Raw genomic sequence first — 23,263 nt, 5'->3', positions numbered from 1 at the left:
CATTCTATATAAAATATAATAGTATAAAACATCGTAACAAGTAGTTGGCATAAAAAGACCTGCCTCCTTTACTCACACTTTTGAAAAATTTAATAACTGTTTTTAGGTACTGTGAGTAAAGCTGTTTTGTCAAAATTAAGGTAGCAATCTTACATACATTTATTTAATTGTAATATAGATGTAAGTATAAATTACAAAATTATTTTAAAAATATATATTGTTATATTGAATTGGAAAAGAAATATGCTAATGTAAAATTTACAATTAGGCAAAAAATCAAACGTAGATTAGCAGAAATTTTGCCATATATGTCATATATGTTTAAAACTGTCAATGTAAAGTTGTTTTTTGAGTAAATTTAAGTAGCTGCTGTTATAGTTATCTTAGAAGCAGGATAAAAATTCTTTCATATGCTAGAATGCGTGCAGATAAAGAAATGGTTATAAATAAATGTGCATTAAATAAAAAACCTGCAAAAATAAAAAAATACACAGAACTTTCAGTTAAAAGAGTAGCACATTTTATCTATTATTTTAAAATTGAGTAAGTATTATTAATTTTTTTAATGGTTCAGTGTAACACGCATACAGCAGTAACATCGTGTCTTTCAAATTATAGCTATCTTTCACACAAATCTCATTTTAAACGCTGGTTCAAAAATGCTAATTTCTAAGCTGTTAATTGCATCTCCATGCTTAGTGTCATCATGACTACATCATCACTTCTCACTTTCTGCTTCAGGGGAAAAAACTGTATGAACTGGCTCTTCTCTTCTCAGTCCTGGCAAAAACCTGGATGCTTTAACAATAAGACCTTTGAAAGAGATAAGTGATTAAGACTCCAGGGACATCAAACTTGACAGTTCACCCCACTTTTTCAGCTTGGAAAAAGGGGGATACATGACCACTAAAGTGGACATCTCTGACCTTTCAAATATAGATTACCAAGGCCATTGTAATGGCCATTTTTCCAAAAGGTTAAGCCAACCTGATGGTGACATGCTTATCACAGAGATTACTATTCTTGCTACCTATTGTGTATGTTTAAAGGTAACCAGTGGTGCACATGCATGCTCAAAATGTCGTAAAAAATCATAATACCGTAATTTCCGGAAGAAAGGCCGCATCAGCGTAAGCGCCGCACTCCAGAAAAATGTCGGGAAAAAAATTAAAATTACACAGAAACGCCGCAATAGATTAAATTGCTTGTGACATCGTCGTGGGGCGTATAGATGCAAAAACTCAACCTAAGTCCTGATATATGACATACCAGTTAAGAAAAATGCATGAAATGAAACCATAACTCAAAAATAAATTAAAGGTAAGAAATGTATAGCTTCTGTGCCGTTTAGAGACATTTTCAAAAATTTTCTGCTCCCTTCTTACTTAAAAACTATCCAACAAGTACTTGTACCCAAACTGATGGGATCTATATTTGGCAGAATGCCAAGAAAAATCCATTCATGCTGAAGGGAAAATACGTCAGAGTTCGTTATTGCGAGGCAGGTAATCGTGTCCGCCTTTGAAAAAAATTGCAGAAAAGGCAGGGGTGGGGAGAGGATGTGTCCTGGAAGATTCATCGAATAGCAGAGAAGAGAGACTATTCAAACTGATGAGAATGTTGATTTGAAAGGGGGAAAAATGTTATTGTTCTGAGGTCTCGTTTAGGGTGAATAAGGCATGTAGGTCCATTCAAAGGAAATAATGTAAACAAAATAACGTTCGCAAAAAGCAACTGAGTGGTCTTTTGTGTGGGAATAGCACCAGTCTATGCACAATGACAAGGCCATCCAAACTATGTACAATGACCATCGTAGGAAATATTTTATTTTTAGTGCACCTAAATGCCGCATGGGTAGAAACGCCGCACCAGCAGAAAATTTAAGTTTTAAACACGTAAACGCCGCGGCGTTTCTTCCGGAAATTACAGTATTGTGGCCATGCAAGTAAAGATGATGAATTGGATATTTTATGTACTGTTTTGTTTCGTGTATGCTGAAAATGCTGTGAAAGGTAAAAGAATTCTAAAATATGTCTGGAAGACCCTCTTTCCCCCCCCCCAAAAAAATTAAATGTGGAAAAAAGTATCAGTATGTAATAATTCTCATATTTAATACTTTACCTAAAAATACCAGACATTCTACAGAATAGCAGTCTTTCATATATTGCCGGTAACATTTATATGAGATTTATATAGTTTTTACATAACATTAATTTAAGAATTTAAAATTTCTTATAGTATTAATTTAATATGTGAATATTTTTGTTCATTGTCTTTTTATAAGAGAATGTGGAATTTATCCTGATTGACAGTATCCTCTTATGATTTGGAAAGAAAAAAGTATATTCTTCCCTAGTTGTAAAGTATCAGATTTTTTTTTGTAACATCCATTCATCATTGCTGTATAGATTATGGTTCATCATTCGTCTAATTCTTAGCAAGCCATAACTATCAGTTTGGTTCTGATTAAGAATTGTTTGAGTCATATCACATTCCAAATTATTTTCATAGAATTCCTAAATTGCTCTAGTGATAATTTCATTTTGCTGTCATCCTGTTATTTATTAGTACGCTAAATGTCACTTTTTAGCATCCCTTTTGGTATAACATTCTTGATAATTAATTCTCTTCTGCTTACATCCATATGTTTATGTTTTTTCATTTCTGCTACAGGCTCTTATATTTCTGTATAGGCTGTCTGGTTAGACGTTCTTTTAACATATCATATACTTGTTGCTGAACTTCATTTAAAAATTCTAGGCAGATAGCTTTTGTGTGCTTTTGCCATAAATTAAATATCCCCCAAAAAATCCAGTTAAAAATTCTTTTCTTTTTAGTCCAAAGGGGCAATTTGCCCAGCAGGACTATTAATTACGTTTTGGTATTTTGCATTGGTTCATTATAAATGTCAGTTCACTTTTCAAATTGTTGCCACCAAATATTATCGCCCTGTATTATGTTTAAAGAAATTAAATAATGAAGAATCTGCACAAATGTATGTATGTTTTGCGCATTATGATAAAACAATGGTACGTAAAGCCTTTTTTTTTGAATAACGTGCGTTTCCTCCCGAGTATGGGCATCTGGAAGCCCAAACTTGGAATTTGTTTCATTATCTATTTCATATTTTGTAAAACTTTTTTTGATTAACAAACAAATTTTTGATTAACAAACTCAACAATCTAAAAGCGAGCAATGGCAAAACTGTACGAGGGAAAAAAAAAACCATTTTTATCTCCAGCGTACGAGACTGTGTATCGGAAATTCTAAAGATATGCTAGCAAAATTTGTAATTATTTTGCGATATTGCTGCTGAACTGGATTTTATGGTTTAAGTGCGAAGAACATGATATTTAATAAATAAAAGGTAATGCACAATACATTAAAAAACACCCGTCCCGTGTAAAATCTGAAAGCTCTTTCTTTTTTGTATGTGTGTGTGGAAGGGAGGTACTGATGTTCAACTTTTCCTGCAATGAATTGTTTAAACAAATTTGTTAACCCATAGAGATCACTGAACATATAGCTCATTATTTTTTTTAAGATAATGTAGAAAAGAATTTAAGAAAAATTTTCCTCAGTCCAGTGAAGCTTGCATAATACTCAGCTTTATTAAAAACGCCAACTATTCCATATCTAGACACAAAAGAGACATGCTGACGTGGAAAATAAAGCAGGCACCTTGTATTCGGCGTAGATTTTGTGAAATCCTAACCAATTTCGAGGGCTACTTTTACTTTTCTAAGTCATCAAAACTTTCAATTCCTCAAATCATCGCCCCTGTTGAAAAAGCTTATAAATTCTCTAAAATTTCAAACACACAGAAAGACAATTCGCCACTTAATTACTTATAATGTGAATTTTAACAACAATTCATCTGTTTCGAATCTCAACCAAAAAGAAAAGAAAACTTTACGTGACATTCATTGTAATGTTTCTAATTTCAAAGGCTGATAAGGGTGGACAAACACACATATATTAGTGGGGTAACGAAACTGATAAGTCAAGGCCCATATTGTTCGATCCCTAAAGATCCCTCAACTTCTGACCTCACAAAAGTTAAAACAGCTGTTAAATCTTCTCATATACTTTCGACTCAGCTTAAGAGACCACTCATTCCACCTATTGCTAACTGTGCTAGATTTTATGCTCTCCCCAAAGTTCACAAAATTGGAATTCCTCTTCGGCCTATAGTTTCCAATTTAGGAACGGCATCGTACCCATTGGCCAAATATTTAGTTTCTGTATTTTCTGCTTTACTTTCCAACAATATTGACACAATAAAAAAATTCTTTCTAAGTCATTGATAAACTTAAGCATATTTTTCCCTTGTACTTGATTATGGTTTTGTTTGATGTTAATTTGCTGTTTATGGTCGAAAGTGCACTAAAATGTCTTGAAACTAGATTTCGAGGATTCCTTGATATTTTTATAATCCGCAATGGATCTAATTTCATCACAGCTGTTTACTGTGAACCCTTTTCTGTTTGTTTACTTCCCCATGATAAATCCACTCGGCTAAGCAAAAAATAGCTTCTTTTTACTATTATGTATTTCGAGTTCTCAAAGTATTTCGAGATAGTTTTTCAAATGTCTTTGTTCCTCAGAATCTCTTCTTGCTAATGAACTCAATTATTTAAGATCTGTTGCCTTAGACCGAGGATTTTCTCCTATAGCCATTGATAAAGCTGTTCGAAAGTTCTCATCGGGCCATCTAAGAACACATTCTGAGGTTAGAAATAACATGAATTACCTTGTTGTGCTTCTATTTCATCTTTCTATCAGTTCCAAAATTGCATGGATTTTACACAAGTTTAATTTTCAAGTTGTTTTCTTGCCTCTCTTGGGGAATTTGTAGCATATCGTGTCAGTGTGGCTTAAATTATGTTGTCCAAACAAAAAGAGCATTAAAGTTTCGCATAAAGGAACATGAATCTTACGTCAGAAAAGACGAAATTAACACATCTTAATTCCATTCTAGTCTTGCCTAATGCCTTTAAAATTCTACTAACTTAACCCTTTATTTTTCGTTACTATTTCTGCCGACAGTTGGCGCTATCGTCTCTTCTACTGGTCGCCTGCAGGGTATAAATTTGATCGACATTCACTTTCTCGCTTTTGCTGAATTTTTTGCTCCTGATGAAAGAGGACCCGTTTTGCCCTCAAAATTGATTAGGATTTTACAAAATCTACGCCAAATAAAAGGTTGTCGATTTGCCTGCTTTCATACGTGTTTTCCCAAATTTATGTGCTTATTTTAATGCAAGTTTTGTTTCTATCAGATGTTCAAAACCTTTCCTCAGTTTATTCATCATTTCCCTGTGCAATCTTGCTGATATATCATCTGACTAACATAGAACTTCTGTTGTAAGTAAAAGTCTAAAACTTGATTTATCAGACTCCAGAATTCTGCCAGGCATTATTCTAGTCTGAATAGCATCCTCTCAGATAGAGCTGTGTCTTTCAGAATAATGGAAGCTGTTTCAAGTTTGCCTTTTCAGCCAAAGGAATCTGAAAATATCAATGCATTAAATCCAATGTAGTCAACAATTTGCACCTATTCAAGCCTTCAAATCGATCATCTGTTTATGGGTGAGGAAACTGTCTAGGAATTTAGTTTTCTGTAGTCTACAACCAATTAAAAGTCTCCTGTCCTTCCTTCTTTGTACTAGATATGCAGAGATCTCATTTGTCTTATGTACATGTTTGTCTCATCCATTCAGTTGCAATCCTCTTTATATCAGAACATTCTTCTGCATTATTTTTTTTAATGCTTCATTTATATTAGTTTACTGTAGTCAGATTTTCATAAAATGCATCATTGGTGCAGCTAAATTCTTTCATATTTAATGCAAAACAATCTCTAATTCCTTCTGTAAATCTTAAGATCATTATATTATCTCTGAATTAATATTATTATCATTTGTAATCTCTCTTATTTTGTGGAATTTTTTTCATTTTCATATCCTGATTTAATTTCCTAGTTACTTATCCAGCATCTGTTGTACCATTGCTTTGATTTGTCTTCGTAGTTAATTTTTCATATTTAAAAAATTTGTGAATGGCACTTTTGTTTCTCCTTTTCTTATTTCTGCCAGTGATATAAATTATCTTCCAAATCTTCAGCTGCGAGTGATTCATTATCTGAGTCTTTGATTTTAGCCTTTATACAATGTACTGAATTAGCATGAATATTTTTGCCATTGATCGGTATTCAATTTTTTTATTATCAATTTGTTGGTGAAAACTCCTTAGAAATATTAGAGCTTATTTCTAAGGAATTTTCACCTGCATATTTTGTGTATAATTTTTTCCCTATTTTAATATAGCAGTCTGGGCAAGTCCATTGGTTAATTGTTCTGTCTATCATTAAATCTGTTGTCTATATGCAATCATTTACTATAACCAGTGTAATATCTCTACTAGTAATGTCGTCTATTTAATGTTGACAGTTGCATTTCTAATTGTTTTTCCTGCTGATTTTAATTGATTCTTGAACTGCTTATTTTAGTGAATAGTGCAACATCCATTCCATTGCATGAATACATTATTATCTATTATCTCTTTTTTACTTTTCACCATCTCTTGCTATTTTGTGGCAGTTGAATATTTGAAGAAGCTCTAAGTTGGAGTCAGGGACCTAACTTCTTTTTGGCTGTATCGGAAAACTTCTTTCTCTATACAGAGCCAGGTCAGAATGTTTCATCCTGTATAGGAAGCAAATTTCAGATATGTCTATCCTTGCATCTGTGAGGAATGGGTATCTTTGACAAAGTTTCCTGTTATGAGTTGTTGGAGAAAGTTTCTTCAAAGTGGAATCCCCACCCCCCAAAGTGCCAATTCTTGGCCGTTGTAATATTCAAATATTTTCGCATGCATCACATTTTTATGACTATTTCCCATTTATCAATGAAATGCCCTTTAGAGGATTCTTTGCAAGTTTCATTTGATTTGTTTATGAAATCAATAAGCACTTAAAATTTTAATTTCCATTCCTGTTAGACGCATGTCATTGGAAAGAGGGTCAGTTTGAAAACCCAGCAAGCATAGGACCACAGACATATGTAATATTAAATTCTTATTTAATTATTATTTAATTATTATTCATGCCTCAAGGTTTGCAACAGTAACTTTCAGTAGTGTGATTTTTGTGCAGCGTGCTATGGCTACTACTGATATATACTGCTGATCATATAAAAGACAAAATAATACTTTCATCTGATTCAAATTTTTTAATCAATTTATATAGATATATAACTGCAGTATGGGTACTATGTCTTATATCCATGCTAGAATAGTTGCTGCTCAGTTCCTACAATTTTGGGCTCTTAAAATTATTTAAAATTCATTCCCGATTTTTTTCCATCGCACAGTGACTAAGTATTCTACCTAAGACTTCACTAACAGAGTTCTTCATAATCTTTTCAGTTAATGATTAACTTTTGCCAAAATGATAATTCTCTGGAGTAGTAATTTCATATGAGATACAGAAATTGTTTCCAAAACTTTTCCCAAGAAGGCTTAAATTTGACTTCAAAATTATAACAGTATTTATTCATTATCAGTCATGCAGTAAGATTTTGTTCATCTGTTGTTAAGATATATTTTTGTGGAAAAACAAAAAACAATTACTTTATTTCAACATATTATATTTACTGCTAGTGTGCTCTATAAATAGTTTTACATGTTGAACAATACTAATACTGCATGTAAGGTCAGTCATGCAAAAAGTTCAAAATGTAGTTCTGAATATACTTTCTGCTTAAATGCAATATGAATTAATAAAAATATTGAGAAACAATTTGATGCAAATCCATTTTTCAGTTATACAGTATCAGAAATATGCATGTGCATTATGCATCTGTCTGCCACATGTGTTGTATGTGTTACTGAAAAAAAGCATGCAAGTTTATATGTACAGTCAAAAGTCGTTAATTCGGACACCCATAATCCGGACCTCAAAGCTACAAACTTTCTGCGCGTGCATCCTCTTGACGCATGCGCGTAAGACCTTTACGGCTGCGAATATGTGTGTACGCGTGCGCAGAATACGTTTGCGAATGTGCGTTTAATGTATAATGGACGGTATAAGCTAAGCTAAAATTATCTAATTCAGTTGATGTTGCAGATTGCGTTGTTCCTTAATCTTCGAATTGAATTCGGCTTATTATTTTTTGCAGACTGTTAGAGCAATTTTATAAAAGTAAGCTTGAACTTTCTATTATGTCAAATAGAATTTCTGATATATATTTACTAATATGTAAAGGATCTACAAAGCGAAAGTATGTCCATTAAACAAAAAGTGGAATTGCTGCAAAAAATGGATAAAGGCATATCCTTTGTTTATCTTTAACGCGGCGGCGCGCAATGAATTGGAAGTTGATCTGTCAGCACTATCCTTATCTTCAGGGCAGATGTTTTTATTTTATTTGGCTTATAATTCCTTACTAGATGTAGTATTTCATCTCGATGTACTCCGTCTTTGATATGGTTTAAATCAAATTCCTCGTCATTATAATTCGCTTCCGATAGTGAAGAAAGTGACAGAGGTTATTGAAAACGAAAAAATTTCGATTGGCAAATTAGTCGGTATTCTCGACACAGCAATTATAGGACTTGAACAGCGGAACTTTGTAAATGAACAAGAAATTATGTCTGTTTATAGAATTAAAGAGAATGTATTATCACATAAAAAACGAAGCAACTTAAACAACTTACATTGAAAGAAATGTTTAATAAAGTAAACAAATAAATATTAAGTTTTTTTTTTTTTTTTTTGTAAATTTTGAGACCCTTAAATCATAAGTGTTTTCTTTATTTCATAAATTACGGTTTCATATTTTTAATTTTATAATTTCTGCATGCCATCTTACCAGATTTAAACTGATGATCTATAATCCGGAAAAATCGATAATCCGGAATCGCCGAAGCCCCGACGAGTCCGGATTAACAACTTCTGACTGTATCATGAAATTCTCAGGCTAATAGGTTTTTTTTTTTTTTTTTTTAATTTTTTATTTGCTGGAAAAGGAATATATGTCCTCATGTGGCCTTTCAGTTGCATTATATATATAAATTACTTATATAAGTAAACAAAATATAAGCAGTGTGATTGAATCTATTTCAGAGATTTTAAATAGTGCATGAAATGTGAATATAATGAGCAATGTAAGTGAATGTTTCATTGTTTTTTAAGTAGCACATGAAATAAAAGCTATTTGGTTTCATTTTTATTATATTTATTTGTTACATTTTAATAAATACCAAGTCTAAAGGCATCTCATACAGATATGTAGATCAAGATTCAGTTGCTTGATTCTGCATTGCTATTGAAGTTTAATTATTTCAAATAAAATAATGTATTAAAAATATTAGTGAAATGTAGTTTAAAAGTCTGCCAGTTACATACAATATCATACTTCATGAATTTTCGTATGAATTCTGTGATTTATGTATGTTTTAATGTTTTGCTTTATATTGTTTTTACTGTATAATGTTAAAATACAAAAAAATCACACAGTTTGTTTGAAAAGATCAGATTGGGAGTTGTTTACATCTAAGAATCTAGCTTAATTAATTATTAAGATTTAACAGAAAAAACAAATTGTTTTTGTATTATTGGAGATTGCAGAATCTTTTATTCAGCAACATTCTTGCATATTATTAGTTTTCGTGTAAGGTATTTCAGGTCACCCCCCTCCCCAACTTCATATTTTTATGAAGCATGTAAAATAATAATAAAAAAATAATAAATACTGCAAAGAAGAGACAAAGATCATATATTATACAAACTTTTTTTCTATTATTTGATTTTAATTGATATGAAAAAAAAGTTAAAGTATGTAAATAATGCAATTATATCATGTGGCTTTTTATCATTAGCCTTTTCTGTTTTGGTTTCTTTGGATTAATAGTGTTTTGCCAATTGACAGTAAATTTGTTGGCTTATTGAATATTTTTTCCTCCATGAGTTTGTATCTGAGAACTTTTGTAATCTTTAAAAAAATGATGCTATATATTTTTTCTCATTATAGGTAATCCTTCAAAAATGATGAGTGATCATTCACTTATCATATCTGATAATCATGTGGATCATTCTGGATATATAACCATGAAAACTCAGGAAATAGAAGAAGTTGTTCTTGATTCCAATCATGTGAATCAATTATTTTTTCACGATGCAGTAGGAGTTTCAAATGAATTAATAGTGGAACAAAATGTTGAAACTGGTAATGAAGATCCACATGCAGAAATAATACTTGTACCTAACACAATGATAAAGCAGGAAGATATAATTGAAGGAGGAGAAGTTGTAGTAGGTTCTAATGTAGAGAATGAAGTAGTGATTGATGATCATATAGATTCTCAGTTAGATGTAGATCATTTTGTAATAGGCTCTTCAATAGATATATGTTCTGATCAAATGGATGATACTAGTTTTGAAGATACAAAACTTATCATAGATACAGCACAGTATGGTTTAGAAGATCCTTGTATTGCTTATGACTGTGGTGAATGTGGAATTGTATTAAAAAATAGAGCATCTCTGAAAAAACATATTAAAAGCCAGCATGCCAAATTTCAGAAAAATAAATCGAAGAAAACTAGTTCAAAAGAAAAATATGTAACTAATAAGCGTTATAATTGCCCTTCATGTACATACTCATCTCAGAGGAGAGATAAACTAGATAAGCATATGGAAAAGCATGTATTACTTGATGGTGTGCACCCTTGTGGGAAAAGACGGCATAAACCTGAAGCTCTTCCTCAGCGCCATAGACATAATGCTGAAGAATATAGGTGTTCATTGTGTCCTTATTCTTGTACTGTTTACAAAGCTCTGAAAAAACACCAGAAGGTCCATGTTTCAGGAAATGAAACTTTCACTCTCAAGTTAAGTTGTAAGATTTGTGGTAAAGATCGTGCTACTGAAGGTGAGATGCAAAAACACATGAAAAAACATCGGAATGATGAACATTTCCTTTGCGATCTATGCAATTTTTCTAGTGTCCAATTAAAAAAGATTATTCAGCATCGTAGAATGCACACAGGTGAAAAACCTCATCTGTGTCCTCACTGTAGTTATCGATCTGCTCGTAGAGATAATCTACGATCTCATGTCCGTAGAATGCATAAAAGAGAAAATATGTACATTGATACATTTAATCCAAATGAAGAAACTCCATTATATTTAACATACTAATTTAGATCTAGATATCAACAAAGAACAACATGCTGTCTTCATTTGCTGCTAACAGTTAGCTGATAATACCACAACTGTATGTAATTGCAGCTGCAATAAATTAACTGCTTTTAAGTAAATTAAATATTAGATATTTAAAATTTAATTATCTAGTTTTTCCATTGTTAATTTGTTAAAACAGAATTATTTTTACATAATACGTAGTAAGGCTTTCTTGTTTATTTGCTTGTGAATATTTTTTCTATGAATGTAAAAAGATTTTAATCAATATTCTGAGATTATAATAGAAGCAACTGCATGCAAAGTCAGCAGTTGTGTCTGCTGGGTTTTCAGATTTGATCTTAAATGCATTTTCATAAAGTGTGGAAATTGAACATAATTTTTTTTCATTTTAAAAATAAGTTTTTTACAAAAATATGGAAAGTCTTCCAAATATTAATTGCTATAAAAACTGACTTTTAATTAATATTAAGTGGGTGGGGAAGCACATTCTTATTTTAGAAATCAAAATATTAAAATTTTTTTAAAGAACATCAAAGAGTTCTCTGGTATAGAATTTCCGCCACTCAGAGGAAATAGTTCAACCACATATTACTGTAGAACAAAAACTGTGCAAAGAATAACTAAGGTATGTTTGAAATCACATGATATCACAAGGGCTGAAAGATTTAAATTTAGATGTTTAATGAAAAGACACCGGTAGAAAAATTTTTAACCCTTTTGTGATGGTACACCTTTGTTTAAGACATTCCTCAGGATGGATGGGAATCGAAAGGAATCATCTCATAGGATGAGTTTTGCTTTGCTAAGCCTTAACTTTAGAGGGGGGGGAATTTTAATTCCTAACATCATAATTTTTGGTATTTTAAATTATAACTTAAGCTATCATATATGTTAAAATTGTCATTATTATAATTTAATAATTTAATAATGTTAAAATAATGTTTTTTCTCTAGTTTACATGAAAATATTAAAAAATTTTGCTTTATTTGAAAAATAATTTCCAGAAGCACTATTCAAATTATTCCAAAGTTTTAATTGACAAAATACATGAAATAACTTTAAAATTAATAAAGAAGATACAAAAAAGAGTATTTACAAGAAGAAATAGCAAAATCTTTCACGGGAAATGGAAGGCAGGTACTCAGTCTCTGATAAAATGTCCATATCAGAATTGTTAGAAATATTGCACTTTAACTCTTAAGAAAATGAATCACTTTTCATCCATGTCACTAGTTGGCTTTTTTACCATAGATTTACATCCTCCTTCTGATAAATAATGCTTGGTCACCATAATAAACTGATGTCAAGGCTTTCCAAAATAAACAAGAAAGTACATGAAATTAAGCAATAAAAGCAAGGCAAAGCATACTAGAACCCCGCATAGTAACCAAAAATGACCTTACATAGTAGGAAGATTTAAAAAAAAAAAAAAGGGGGGGGATTTGAAGGGATATCTTTGAAAGTAATGGACATACTACACCATCTAGTGTTCTTTAAAAAATGGGTCAGCTTAAAATGCATATATGCATCACACGTCAGCGCATTCTCCAATGATGTGTGGGTGGGCTGCCTGCCAGTGAAAGATGTTCGTAGGGAATGCATATATGGGATGTCCCTCTGGAAAGGGTTAATTGCATTCATTAAATACAAAAAACATCAATTTTATGCTAATCTTTATATCATACTAAAATAAAATTTCTGCATATAATAAAATTTATGAAGTGACCTGGAGGATAGCATTCTGACATAATATGAGAAGGAGGTGAAATAAAGAAGTTGAGAATAACAGTGTTAAAACTTTCTGGTAATATTAATTGTCAGCATGCGAATAAGGTAGTATGTTGAACTTCTTTAATTAAATTACAACTGTCAGATATTAAGTAAATTCATTTTTCTAAAAACTGTAAATTGTTATATGCAGTAGTTGAAGTATTGCATAAATTAATGTTAAGGGATTGTTGTATTAATCACTTTTTCCATAAGAGCATAATTATTTAAAATTTCTCCTGTTGCAGGAAAATTAGTTATACATCAGGTATTAAATTCATAATGGCTGTTATTCTGAGGTAATAATTCTCAAGTAATTTATTATGGCAGCTTATAGCCTTCTTATAAATGAGAAATTTGGATTAAATATACTGAGTTATTGTAAAAGTAATAGAGTATTATTTATAAAAGTGCATTATTATCTTTTATCAAGTTTTGTAGAAAGTCTGTAAGCTTATTGCAGTAATTAGAAATATCATGTGTGCACACTCTTTTAGTCGCATGGTTTATGTCCAGGGCTGACGGTAAAGACGGTGCAGTTGCACAGGCAGCAAAATTTTTAGAAATTAGGCACTAGTTAGCAAAATTCTAGAATTTAGGAAGGGTGCATGGCAGCAGGACCACAAAAGATTGTACAGGACAGCAAAAGTGCCTATCGCTGGCTTTGCACATACCTGCTTAGTTGTCCAGTTTCTGCCAAATGGGATGTAAGCCATTTGAGTCATAGTGTAAAGTGGCTATGACTCTTGTTACAGTTTATCTAAATGATGAAGGAATAGAAAGATAACATATTTTCTTTCATGTATCCCTAAATTAAAGTAAAAAAGGTTATGTTATGTTAGCCTTATATCAATGGCATCATTTTTTATCCATCTTTAAGAAAATTTTTCACAAAGGTAATCTTTACTTTGACTTGCAAGTTTTGTGTGGGGGTCTAATTGAAGAACAGAAGTCACTGTTCTAGCATCAACCAAAGACTTACCATATCAAGAAAACCTGCAGTGAAGGTCAGCTCTGAAAAGAAGGGACCATGTGGAATGCTGAAATAAAAACGTACCTGCGTGCACATATTCTAATAATTTTGTGATATCTTTCTTTGTGCTTTATTTCTTTCATCATAAATTATTGTATACTTCTTTTGTAATAACCCTGTATAAATGAATATAAACTTCATATTATTTAAGCTTATTATAATGTAACAACTTTGAAAATATCTTTGATTTCCACAAACTGCAGTATGAACTTGTCTGCATGAGAGAAATAGGATATAACAAAAACTGCAAATTACAAACGTATGATTTATATATGTTAGCCATTAATGCATGTAATTTGGTGTGAAATCTGAATTTCCTCTAAATATACGATAAATAGCAGTCAGTTGGCAATCCTATGAACATGTGTTCTGAATAAGTATTCTACTCAGTTCATTTTAAAAGTTCCCCAAAAATTATTTGATCTGTAATTAGGTCTTGAAAGTTTAAATGTATGGGAGGAGAATATTGTAATCTGATACAAAATTTTATAAGTTTATTTAACCCGGCGGAAGGCGCGCACCCAACACTGACGTTGGAGATCACACGGGGTGACAGCGTCACCCCAATCAGTTTCATTAGGAAAATGTGTTATATATTTTATAGAAATCATTTGATTATAAACAATAATTGCAATACTTCATTTAGAAACTATACTTCTTTACTTATAAAACTTATTTCAATATTTAAGAAAAAAATCCATTCAAAATAAGTATATACCTAATCAGGAGTCAGAAGCTAACATACACTTCTGGCAAACATAGGAAGAATGAATTTTACATGAAAAATTATCACATATTTTGCAAAAAATTGTAGTTTTATTGTCTTTGGATCTTGGACACATAGCACGTCGGCCTTTGTCGAGTTTTGGTTTCTTTGATGGGCGTTCTTTTGATACACTAGAAGTCGCATTATCGATGCTTTCATGAACCACTTTAGGAAACATTGACATATTTTTCGTAATCTCTATGTAAGGCACTGTATAAGAGATATAGCCAAATTTTTTAATAATTTTCTACTATTTCCATATTGTAAGGGAGGGGTCTTTGTTGGGAATAAAGCAACTCTGGTATTTATTGCAGTAACGTTCAACACAGTAAAAGACGACCATCGGCCATCTGTTGGTTTTTCGAGATGTCGAATATAACGATAACATTTCATCAACTTTATCTACACCACCTTTTGTTGCATTATGAAAGTAAATTATTTCTGGTTTCTTCGTATCATCACTTTTATAAATGGCATCATCGCAATGCATTGTAGATAACAAAACTACACATTTTGATTTTTTAGGCACATACGATACTATTGTCGCGTTCTTTTAGAACCCAAATATAGATAAATAACCGTTCCTAGTTTTTGTTTGGATGAACTTGGTGGGAATTTCAGCCTTGTTTCTGTTCAGGGTTCCTACAATAGTTAACTTCTTTGACAAAAGTTCTTTTGCTAGAGGATAACTCGTATACCAATTATCCATTGTTACATTTCTGCCCAAACAAAGGGGTGCACAGGCGTTCTGTAATTTCAAATGAAGAATTTTCAAATCTAAAGGGACCTTCCGACTGTTGTCTTGCATATATCTCCATGTTATAGCTGCAGAAAGTTCTTGAATCTACCAAGGCAAATATTTTGATTCCATACTTCGATGGGTTGCTGGGTATATATTGACAAAAGGAACACCACCCTCGAAATTTCTCTTTGATAGTAACATATTTACCAATAAGGTATATCTTTTGGCAATATTCATTGAAATCGGTAAAAAATTCTCTCGCAGCCGCCAGTTTGTACAATTTTTTCCGAGCTTCACGATTGGTCACATTGTCTAACCGTAGACACCCGAGAAGAAATTTAAATCTTTTATATGACATTGTGTTCCATAAAATTGCAATGCCTGTTTCAATTTTCAGTAGCCCACAAATCTTGCGTATTTTTATGTGACGATTTATGCAAGCCGTACAGATGTAAAAGCCCAAAATGTGCTCTAATTTCCACATCATTTGTCGTAATATTTTTCCAATATAAATATTTGTACACTCTACAATGGATTGTATCATTTTAGCATTGAAAAACAATTCTCAACTTTCTAGAAGCTCCTTTATATTGCGTGCAGTTTCTTTTACTCCTGCTAAATGAGTTATTATAATTTGAGAAGACCTTTTTCACTTTTTGATTTGGTTTTTCATTCCGACAATACTCTTATTTTTGCTAATAAAAATACTTTTTACTAAATCAGGATTTCCGTCGTCTTCATTATTCTGCTCAAATTCTCTTTCGCTGTTGTGAGAACTGTATATTTCTTTATCAGATTCATTTTTACTATCTTGATCAATTTCTCCTTCAGAAGACTCAACTTCATCTAATACAATTCTCAAACGTTCCATCTCTTTTTCATGTTCGGTAAATTTACATTTGTAAACCATTATCTATCAAATAACCCAACAGAACCACAATGGCAACACTCGAGAGCACGAAGCTAAACTTCTACTAATGAAAAATTTCGAAGCAGTAATGGTCGCACGGGGTGACTCAGTCACCCCATTCCCTCATGGATTCCAAGAAACGATTGCTTCTCTCGCAGAAAAGAAAAACAAGCAAAAATAACAATACACATTCTAAGGGGAGTGTCGAACAGGAGGATACTAAAAGGATGATTCATTAAAATGAAATATTTCCGGTTAGGATTGTTGATTTTTGATGCATGGGGGGACTCTGTGCCCTGCGCGACTTCTCCCGGGTTAAAAATGGATTTTTTATATGCATAATTTCATCATTTTTAATAATCACTGCTTGAAAACTAAAGGCGGGAAATAACATAATATATATAGTTTTGAAATGAGGGAAAGGAAGAACTTGCATGAATATATGTATAGGTAGACATATATTTTTGTTAGTTATTCTAACTACTATTTTTATATTATTATTCTCTCTTGCTATATATATATATATCTATGTATATCGTAATACATTCTTTAATATTTCATAAAAAGTCTATAGATATATTCTGAGTAGTCATCTGTTAAAACCATTCATTTTATCCTTTCTAATTAATTGTTCCATTTCCTCCAATATCTGTTCATATTTCATATAAACTATATGAAATAAACTTGTCATGGGTTTAATAGCATTCTTTTTGGCACATTTTAAAGCTTACAATTAACTTCAATTAGCATCATGTATTAATGCTCTAAAAATAATTAGAAATTGTACTGTTTAGTTGAACCGATATTGGCATTTTGACAAAAATTTCACATCTGAACTTCAGCTAGGTCATGGAAATCAGATACAGTGCAAAGTCCAAGATCTGGACTCATCAGGACTTCAGCGATCCCGGATTTGGGATTTTCCCCGTTATTTATCATCAGTTTAAATCTACTAAGATGGCATGTAGAAGTTATAACATTAAAAATATGAAGTTATGATTTATGAAATAATGAAGTATTTATGATCTAAAAGTATCGGAATTTACAAAAAAAAGCTTAATATTAATTTGTTTACTTAATTAAACATTTCTTTCAATGCAAGTTTTCTTCAGTTGCTTCATTTTTTGTGCTAATACTTTATCTCTGATTGTATAGATACATCTAATTTCTTGCTCATTTACAAAGTTCCATTGTTCAAGTCTGTAATAGCTGTGTCGAGAATTCCGACTATCTTGTGAATAGAAATGTTTTCGTTTTCAATAACCTCTCTATCATTTTCCTCAATATTGGTAGTGGTATTATCCAGATCTAGAACCATGCTACAAATTTCACCATCCGTTAATTGATTTGTGATTGGGGCCTTGTCATCACTATGAAAAACTTCTGTCACATCATCTTCATTTATTACCGATTCTTGACATTTCTTTACAAAATCCATTGATTGGAAAATTTCACCTTTGGTTTGTGGTATACGAAAACCTTCAAATTCATGAGTATCATCTTCATTATCCTCACTATGATATATGGTAGCTTGGCCATAAATTATGGCAAGCATTTTTTAAAGTATCTAGACACACATCCTCCCACAGCCCACCAGCGGCCAAGCGGTAAAATCGCTGAACACTAGTAGAATGGCCTGGCTGCATGGGCGTTTTCGTGGTTTTCTGCATGTGTAACGTGTATACGAGCCAGTTTCCCTTAGAAAGTCCTCCACGAAGGCATCCCTCCCCTTAGGCAGATAGCCCTAGTGTGCTTTGCTATATTCTCAATACACCTCACATCCTCCGACAATCTTGCAATGCTGCACACAGCAGATTTTATGCTAAATATTAAAAAAATTCTTGAATAGTCTTACCATTATTCAAGAAATTTAACATGGATTAAAAATGCTACTTTATGTTTGTATTTCAGCTCTCGCACTATTCCGATATGTATAGGCTGAATGTTGGACGCTCAGTTTGGAGAAATGAATAATACGAATACATTATTTTTCATTAAAACTTTTAAGTGAAGTATGAGCTGTAGAGTTGTTTGCAGTCAGGATAATTTTTGTGTCAGCAGGTAAACTAACCGAATTTAAATGTTGTCAAACCTCGGGTATGAAATGATTTTCAAACCAATCTTTCATTAATACTTGTATTATACTCTTTTCACAGAACGGGGGAAATCTTTAATTTATATGCTCGAGGTCGTGTATTTTTTCCGATTATGAAAAGTTTACACTTGTGCATTCCTGCAGCATTCGCACATGCTGAAATTGTTCGTTCTTAGAATCTTTGGCACCAGTTGGAGCCTTTTCTATACAGTTTGCTAAGGTATTTCATGGTACATATTACCAGAAAAGACCAGTTTCATCAGCCCTGTAAATTTGTTGAGATAACTTTTCACTATTAGTGAGTTCAATAAATTCAGCTGCAAATAGTTCAGCAGTTTCGTAATCAGCTATAATGACATTGGAGATGAAAGACAAGTTGTTTTGCTAAATATTGTCTTGCTTTTATCGCACACTGAGACAAATAAGCCTGATTTGTATTATTTTAGTTATTTATTATGCTTACATATATTTCTTGTACATGCTTAAGGCTTATCTGAGTTCTGAATAAATAAATTCTCTCATATACTTAAGGCTTATCAAGAGTGGGCGCTAGATATCTTACCACCTGATGTTGTCTCTGCAGGTCTTAATTCTGCTAACAAGTGCCTCCCGTAAGTTCTAAATTTTTGCCGTCCTTAAATTTTCGGTCCCTGCGCTTTCTCTAAATTCTAAAAATTTTGTTGCTGGGTGCTTCTCTAAATTTCGCCACTTCGCCACTCAATGCGGCCACACAAGCTTTGGCGCTGGTTCTGGGTTTATGTGAATAACAAATCCATTGATTTTAGTACAAAGAGTACTAAATGTAATCTTTTTGCCTATTAGTATCATTAACAAAATCTATTAATAGCACATGGAAAGAAATTTTTGTTAAATCTCTCCTTGTCAACATTTCTTAGCGCATTTAACATAAATCTTCAATCACCGCCAAGTCAACAGAAAAGTTTACCATACTCTTTGTTATTCAATTACTAATATAAAAAATTATTTAGGCATCGCTGCATGAGTCATTACACACGTTGTCTTGCTGATAACCATGCGGCGATGAAAGCTAAATAGATCCGCTAGGTTGGCATCGAGGATATAAAATATTAGTTGGTGTAAAATCAACAATATTTCTATGTAGAATATTTCAGTTTGAGATGTATGCCAAGCAGATACGGAGTCAAATTATTGGTCACACAAATTTATGCTAAAATGATTGTTTCTTCAATAATGAGGTATTTTATTTAGTGCTGAAGAGAAATTAAGAGTCGGGTTTCTCCATATATTTTCTTATAGGGTTAAATCAAATGCGCACGCGTAAAAAATAACCCCCGAAATGCTAAAAAAAATTGTTGGTGGCTTTGAGGTCTGGATTTTAGATCATTACGAATCTTGGACTTTGTGTTGCATAAATTTTATGTTAATCATAGAGTGTATTCTCAGTACCCATATCTTATTGCAACTAATGGCTGTAGATGGAGCTCAGGAAAAATGGCAGTGGAATAGTATTTTACCGTTGCATTTGCTGGAAGGAAAGATATCATCTTGCATGTATATTTTTGAGTTTTTTTAATGTCCTTATTTTTTGTGTTCACTTTGTTTCTCCCACCTGCTCTATGTACCACGAGATAGGGACTAACTTTCCCTAGGTGCTTATTTCGTGATATGCTGTTGCTTGAAGCTGTAGTTCCTTTTTTTTTTTTTTTTTTTTTATGGGAGGAAAAGAAAATGGTCCTAGGTAGGACTCTGAGATGTAAATGGTGGCTTTTGAAATGCATGTGCAAAGAAAACCTACCTGAGAAGTTCCAAAAACTGATAATTTTTATGAAGGAGAAAATTACACCAGTAAATTAAAAATTTCTAAATCATTCATCAGAAAAGCCAAAGCGAAAACGAAGAAGGGAAAAATGTGAGTAAATATAGCATAAATTTCTAATTAGTGGCCATGTTACATAGTTTTCCTTCTAACTGCTAGATTGACAACTAACTGCCTAAAAAGTAAAAGTTTGCTACTTTTTTAGTTATGTGTGTGGTGATAAATGATGAAATATTATTCTCAGGTTCATATTCAATGAACATATACTCACAAGTAATTACTTTTATTCACATTATTTCGAATAAAGTATAATTTGGCATTAATATAATTTTGTGTTGAAATATTTGCACATATTATTATGTAGGAAATATTTTTTCATTAAATAGGGTGATTCAATCAGATTAATCCATTTTCAGATGATCATAAATAATTCTGTATCTGTTAACTGTGAATTAATTTGATACACTTCAAATGAAAAAATGTAATCTCAAGAGTTTTAAAATGTCATCAAGATGTTTTTGAGAGTGTGCCTGATGCATTGAATCAGTCATGACAAACTCAATGATTTGTTTTCACAAGTGACTTCCTAAGATATAAACCTCATGGGAAGTTTTCCTTTAAAGGATATGTTTTAAATGTTCTGTTCTTTGCTAAAATTGTTTGCAAGCTTAGTATCAGAACTGTTGTTGGATGTCTTTGTTGATAGGATAGTCTCAAAACTACCATTGATGCTAGTATAAAACAGTATAATGGAGCAGTGGTGTGTCTTCAATGAATTAGAGGGATGCTTCAATGCTAATAAATGGTTTTTCTGTAACATTTTTTATGCATTAAACACTTTCAGACATATATATACCTAATATTAAAAAGAACATCATTTTACCTGGCATGCCATTTTATTATAGTTGTGTTTTTGCATAGAGAAAGGGATATCATTGCATTGCCTTAGGCCAGAAAGGACTAGCTCCCTTTCATCTGTTCCCGTAGCTGTTGTAGACGTATTGTTAACTACTGAGGGTAGGTGGTAAGACAATTCTCGTGATTCTTATAAGTGAAATTAATTTTAACATCCAGCACCATATTTTAGTTCACTTTTATGAAAGAATTCAAAGTAAAATTTATTGATGGAATAATTCCAAGTTTAAATGGGGATGGTGGTACAAAAAGCTAATTCTCATGCAAAAAATCATTACGGAGCATACACAAGCAACCTGTGAAGCTGTTTTATGATAACTTGCTTAACAACTGCCAGTGTCACAACCTTATAGTCTTGATTGCTTGTGTATCATGTTCTTTGGAATAATATATTTTCAAAAGAGGCAGAAATAACTATAAAAAGTAGATCTACTGTGCTTGTTCTCATTTGTCAAAGTCTGACACATTAAACCTCGTGATTCCAAGGTGGAATATCATATAATTTCAAAATGATTAATAATAAAATTAAGCAATAGTACGTTTTGCAGACCTTGTGATCTTTTTGAGATAAAATGTTTTAAATTATTTATTTCTTATGGTATGATCATTTTGACTTTCCCTTTTGGTCTTATTTTCATAAATGTATCAGAGCATATTAACCCTTTGGTGGCTGCAAAATTAAGCAATTCTTTCTTCCCAAATAGATGTGATGTCTGCTAGTCGTTAACTCAATACGAGTTGTGTTCATTGCATCCACTGTGGAGCACAACTGGAATGTAAGCTGAGCTCATTTAATAACTCTCAAAGTGTTAACCATTATTGTATCCATTAGCCTACGTATTCAAAACGCAATAAACTCTTACGGTGACAAAAGTGATCAGTATTTCCAAGAACATAACACTAGCGTTGAATTGAACCTCTTTAAGATGTTCAGCACCCCCACAGTGTGTGCACAATTATCTTAAAAAGGATTATAATTTTTCTTCATACATAGTTCTCTTGAGTAAAAATCATAACATGCCATTGTACTGGAGCAAATACGATTACCACCTGTTTTGTTTATGTAACTAAAAGGAAGTCATATAAAGCTTGGACTGTTTGCCTTTTATGTATTTTTAAGTGCCCCCCCCAGTACCAAATGGATAACACCATCTAAGTTGTTCAAATCTTGGCAGTTGGGCTGGGTGCATGAGGTTTTCTTCATGTGTAATCTGAAAACAAGCCAGTTTCTTTTAAAAAGTCTTGCATGAAGGCAGTTGGTCATTGTGTACAGTTAATGGCTGTGTTTATAAATTTCAGAAATAAAATTATTGGAAATAGGCACTGGTTTTGAATCACCCTTTATTTTAATTTTAGATTAGCACTGAATAATTTACTACCGAATTGCCTTTATAATCTGGTGTAAAAAAACTGTATAACATGTTAAACTTTCTTACAGAAATGCAACGAAATGTTTTGCCTTCTTAAAAAAGTGCAAGTGTACATAAATAAGTCATATTCTTAAATGTCAATGGCTGTTCTGAATTATGATATTCTATTATGCAATAATGTAAAATAAGTTTGCTTTATATACAGTTGCTATGGGTGAAGTATAATTGTCACACAGCAGTTGCAGACATTATGTTTTTTACTTTGCAAATTCCAGAAGAGAAACCTTTTTGATTGAAAGGATTTTATTTAATTATTCAGTCCTTTTATGACAATAAATATTTGTGATAGTTTTTGATGTAACTCATTGTGTTTGTGTCAATAAATTAAAAAAAATCATTACAATCTTAAAAATTTTTCTAACATTTTATAAAGTACCTTAATTAAGTACCTTAATAAAGCATAATTTCCTTTTGGGAAGCTTATGATATTCTTCTTAAGAAAAATTTTAGAAAGTGGACATGACATGTTATAGATTTGGAACATGAACATATTACCTCTGGAAAAATCATATTAGAATATTAAACATTAATATCAAAATGAAATTAATAACCCCCTTTTTTAATATTTAAAGCCAAATTGAACATAAATCTTAAAAAGTAA

The 23,263-nt window shown here is 31.9% G+C and overlaps 1 protein-coding gene across 8 annotated transcripts in view; it reads left to right on the top strand.

Moving 5' to 3' along the window:
• LOC118179560 (uncharacterized) overlaps positions 1-22,963 on the top strand; it is a 65,129-nt gene extending 42,166 nt beyond the window's left edge. For 4 of the 8 annotated variants that reach the window (XM_085815442.1, XM_085815437.1, XM_085815438.1 and 1 more), the window contains one exon: positions 10,035-22,963. In XM_085815442.1, coding sequence (XP_085671568.1) covers positions 10,049-11,203 — 1,155 coding nt within the window. In that variant the 5' untranslated portion in view covers positions 10,035-10,048 and the 3' untranslated portion in view covers positions 11,204-22,963. Of the gene's footprint in view, positions 1-741; positions 1,050-10,034 lie in introns of all 8 variants that reach the window. The other 4 variants (XM_085815440.1, XM_085815439.1, XM_085815441.1 and 1 more) reach the window with 2 other exon arrangements.
• The last annotated feature ends 300 nt before the right edge of the window (positions 22,964-23,263 follow it).

The sequence above is a fragment of the Stegodyphus dumicola genome, chromosome 4 (genome assembly GCF_044657685.1).
Source record: "Stegodyphus dumicola isolate Sdum_Otavi_A_Nest chromosome 4, ASM4465768v1".
Lineage (NCBI taxonomy): Eukaryota > Metazoa > Arthropoda > Arachnida > Araneae > Eresidae > Stegodyphus > Stegodyphus dumicola.
Note: the sequence above shows the minus strand (reverse complement) of the source record. Positions and strands in the feature narration are given on the sequence as shown.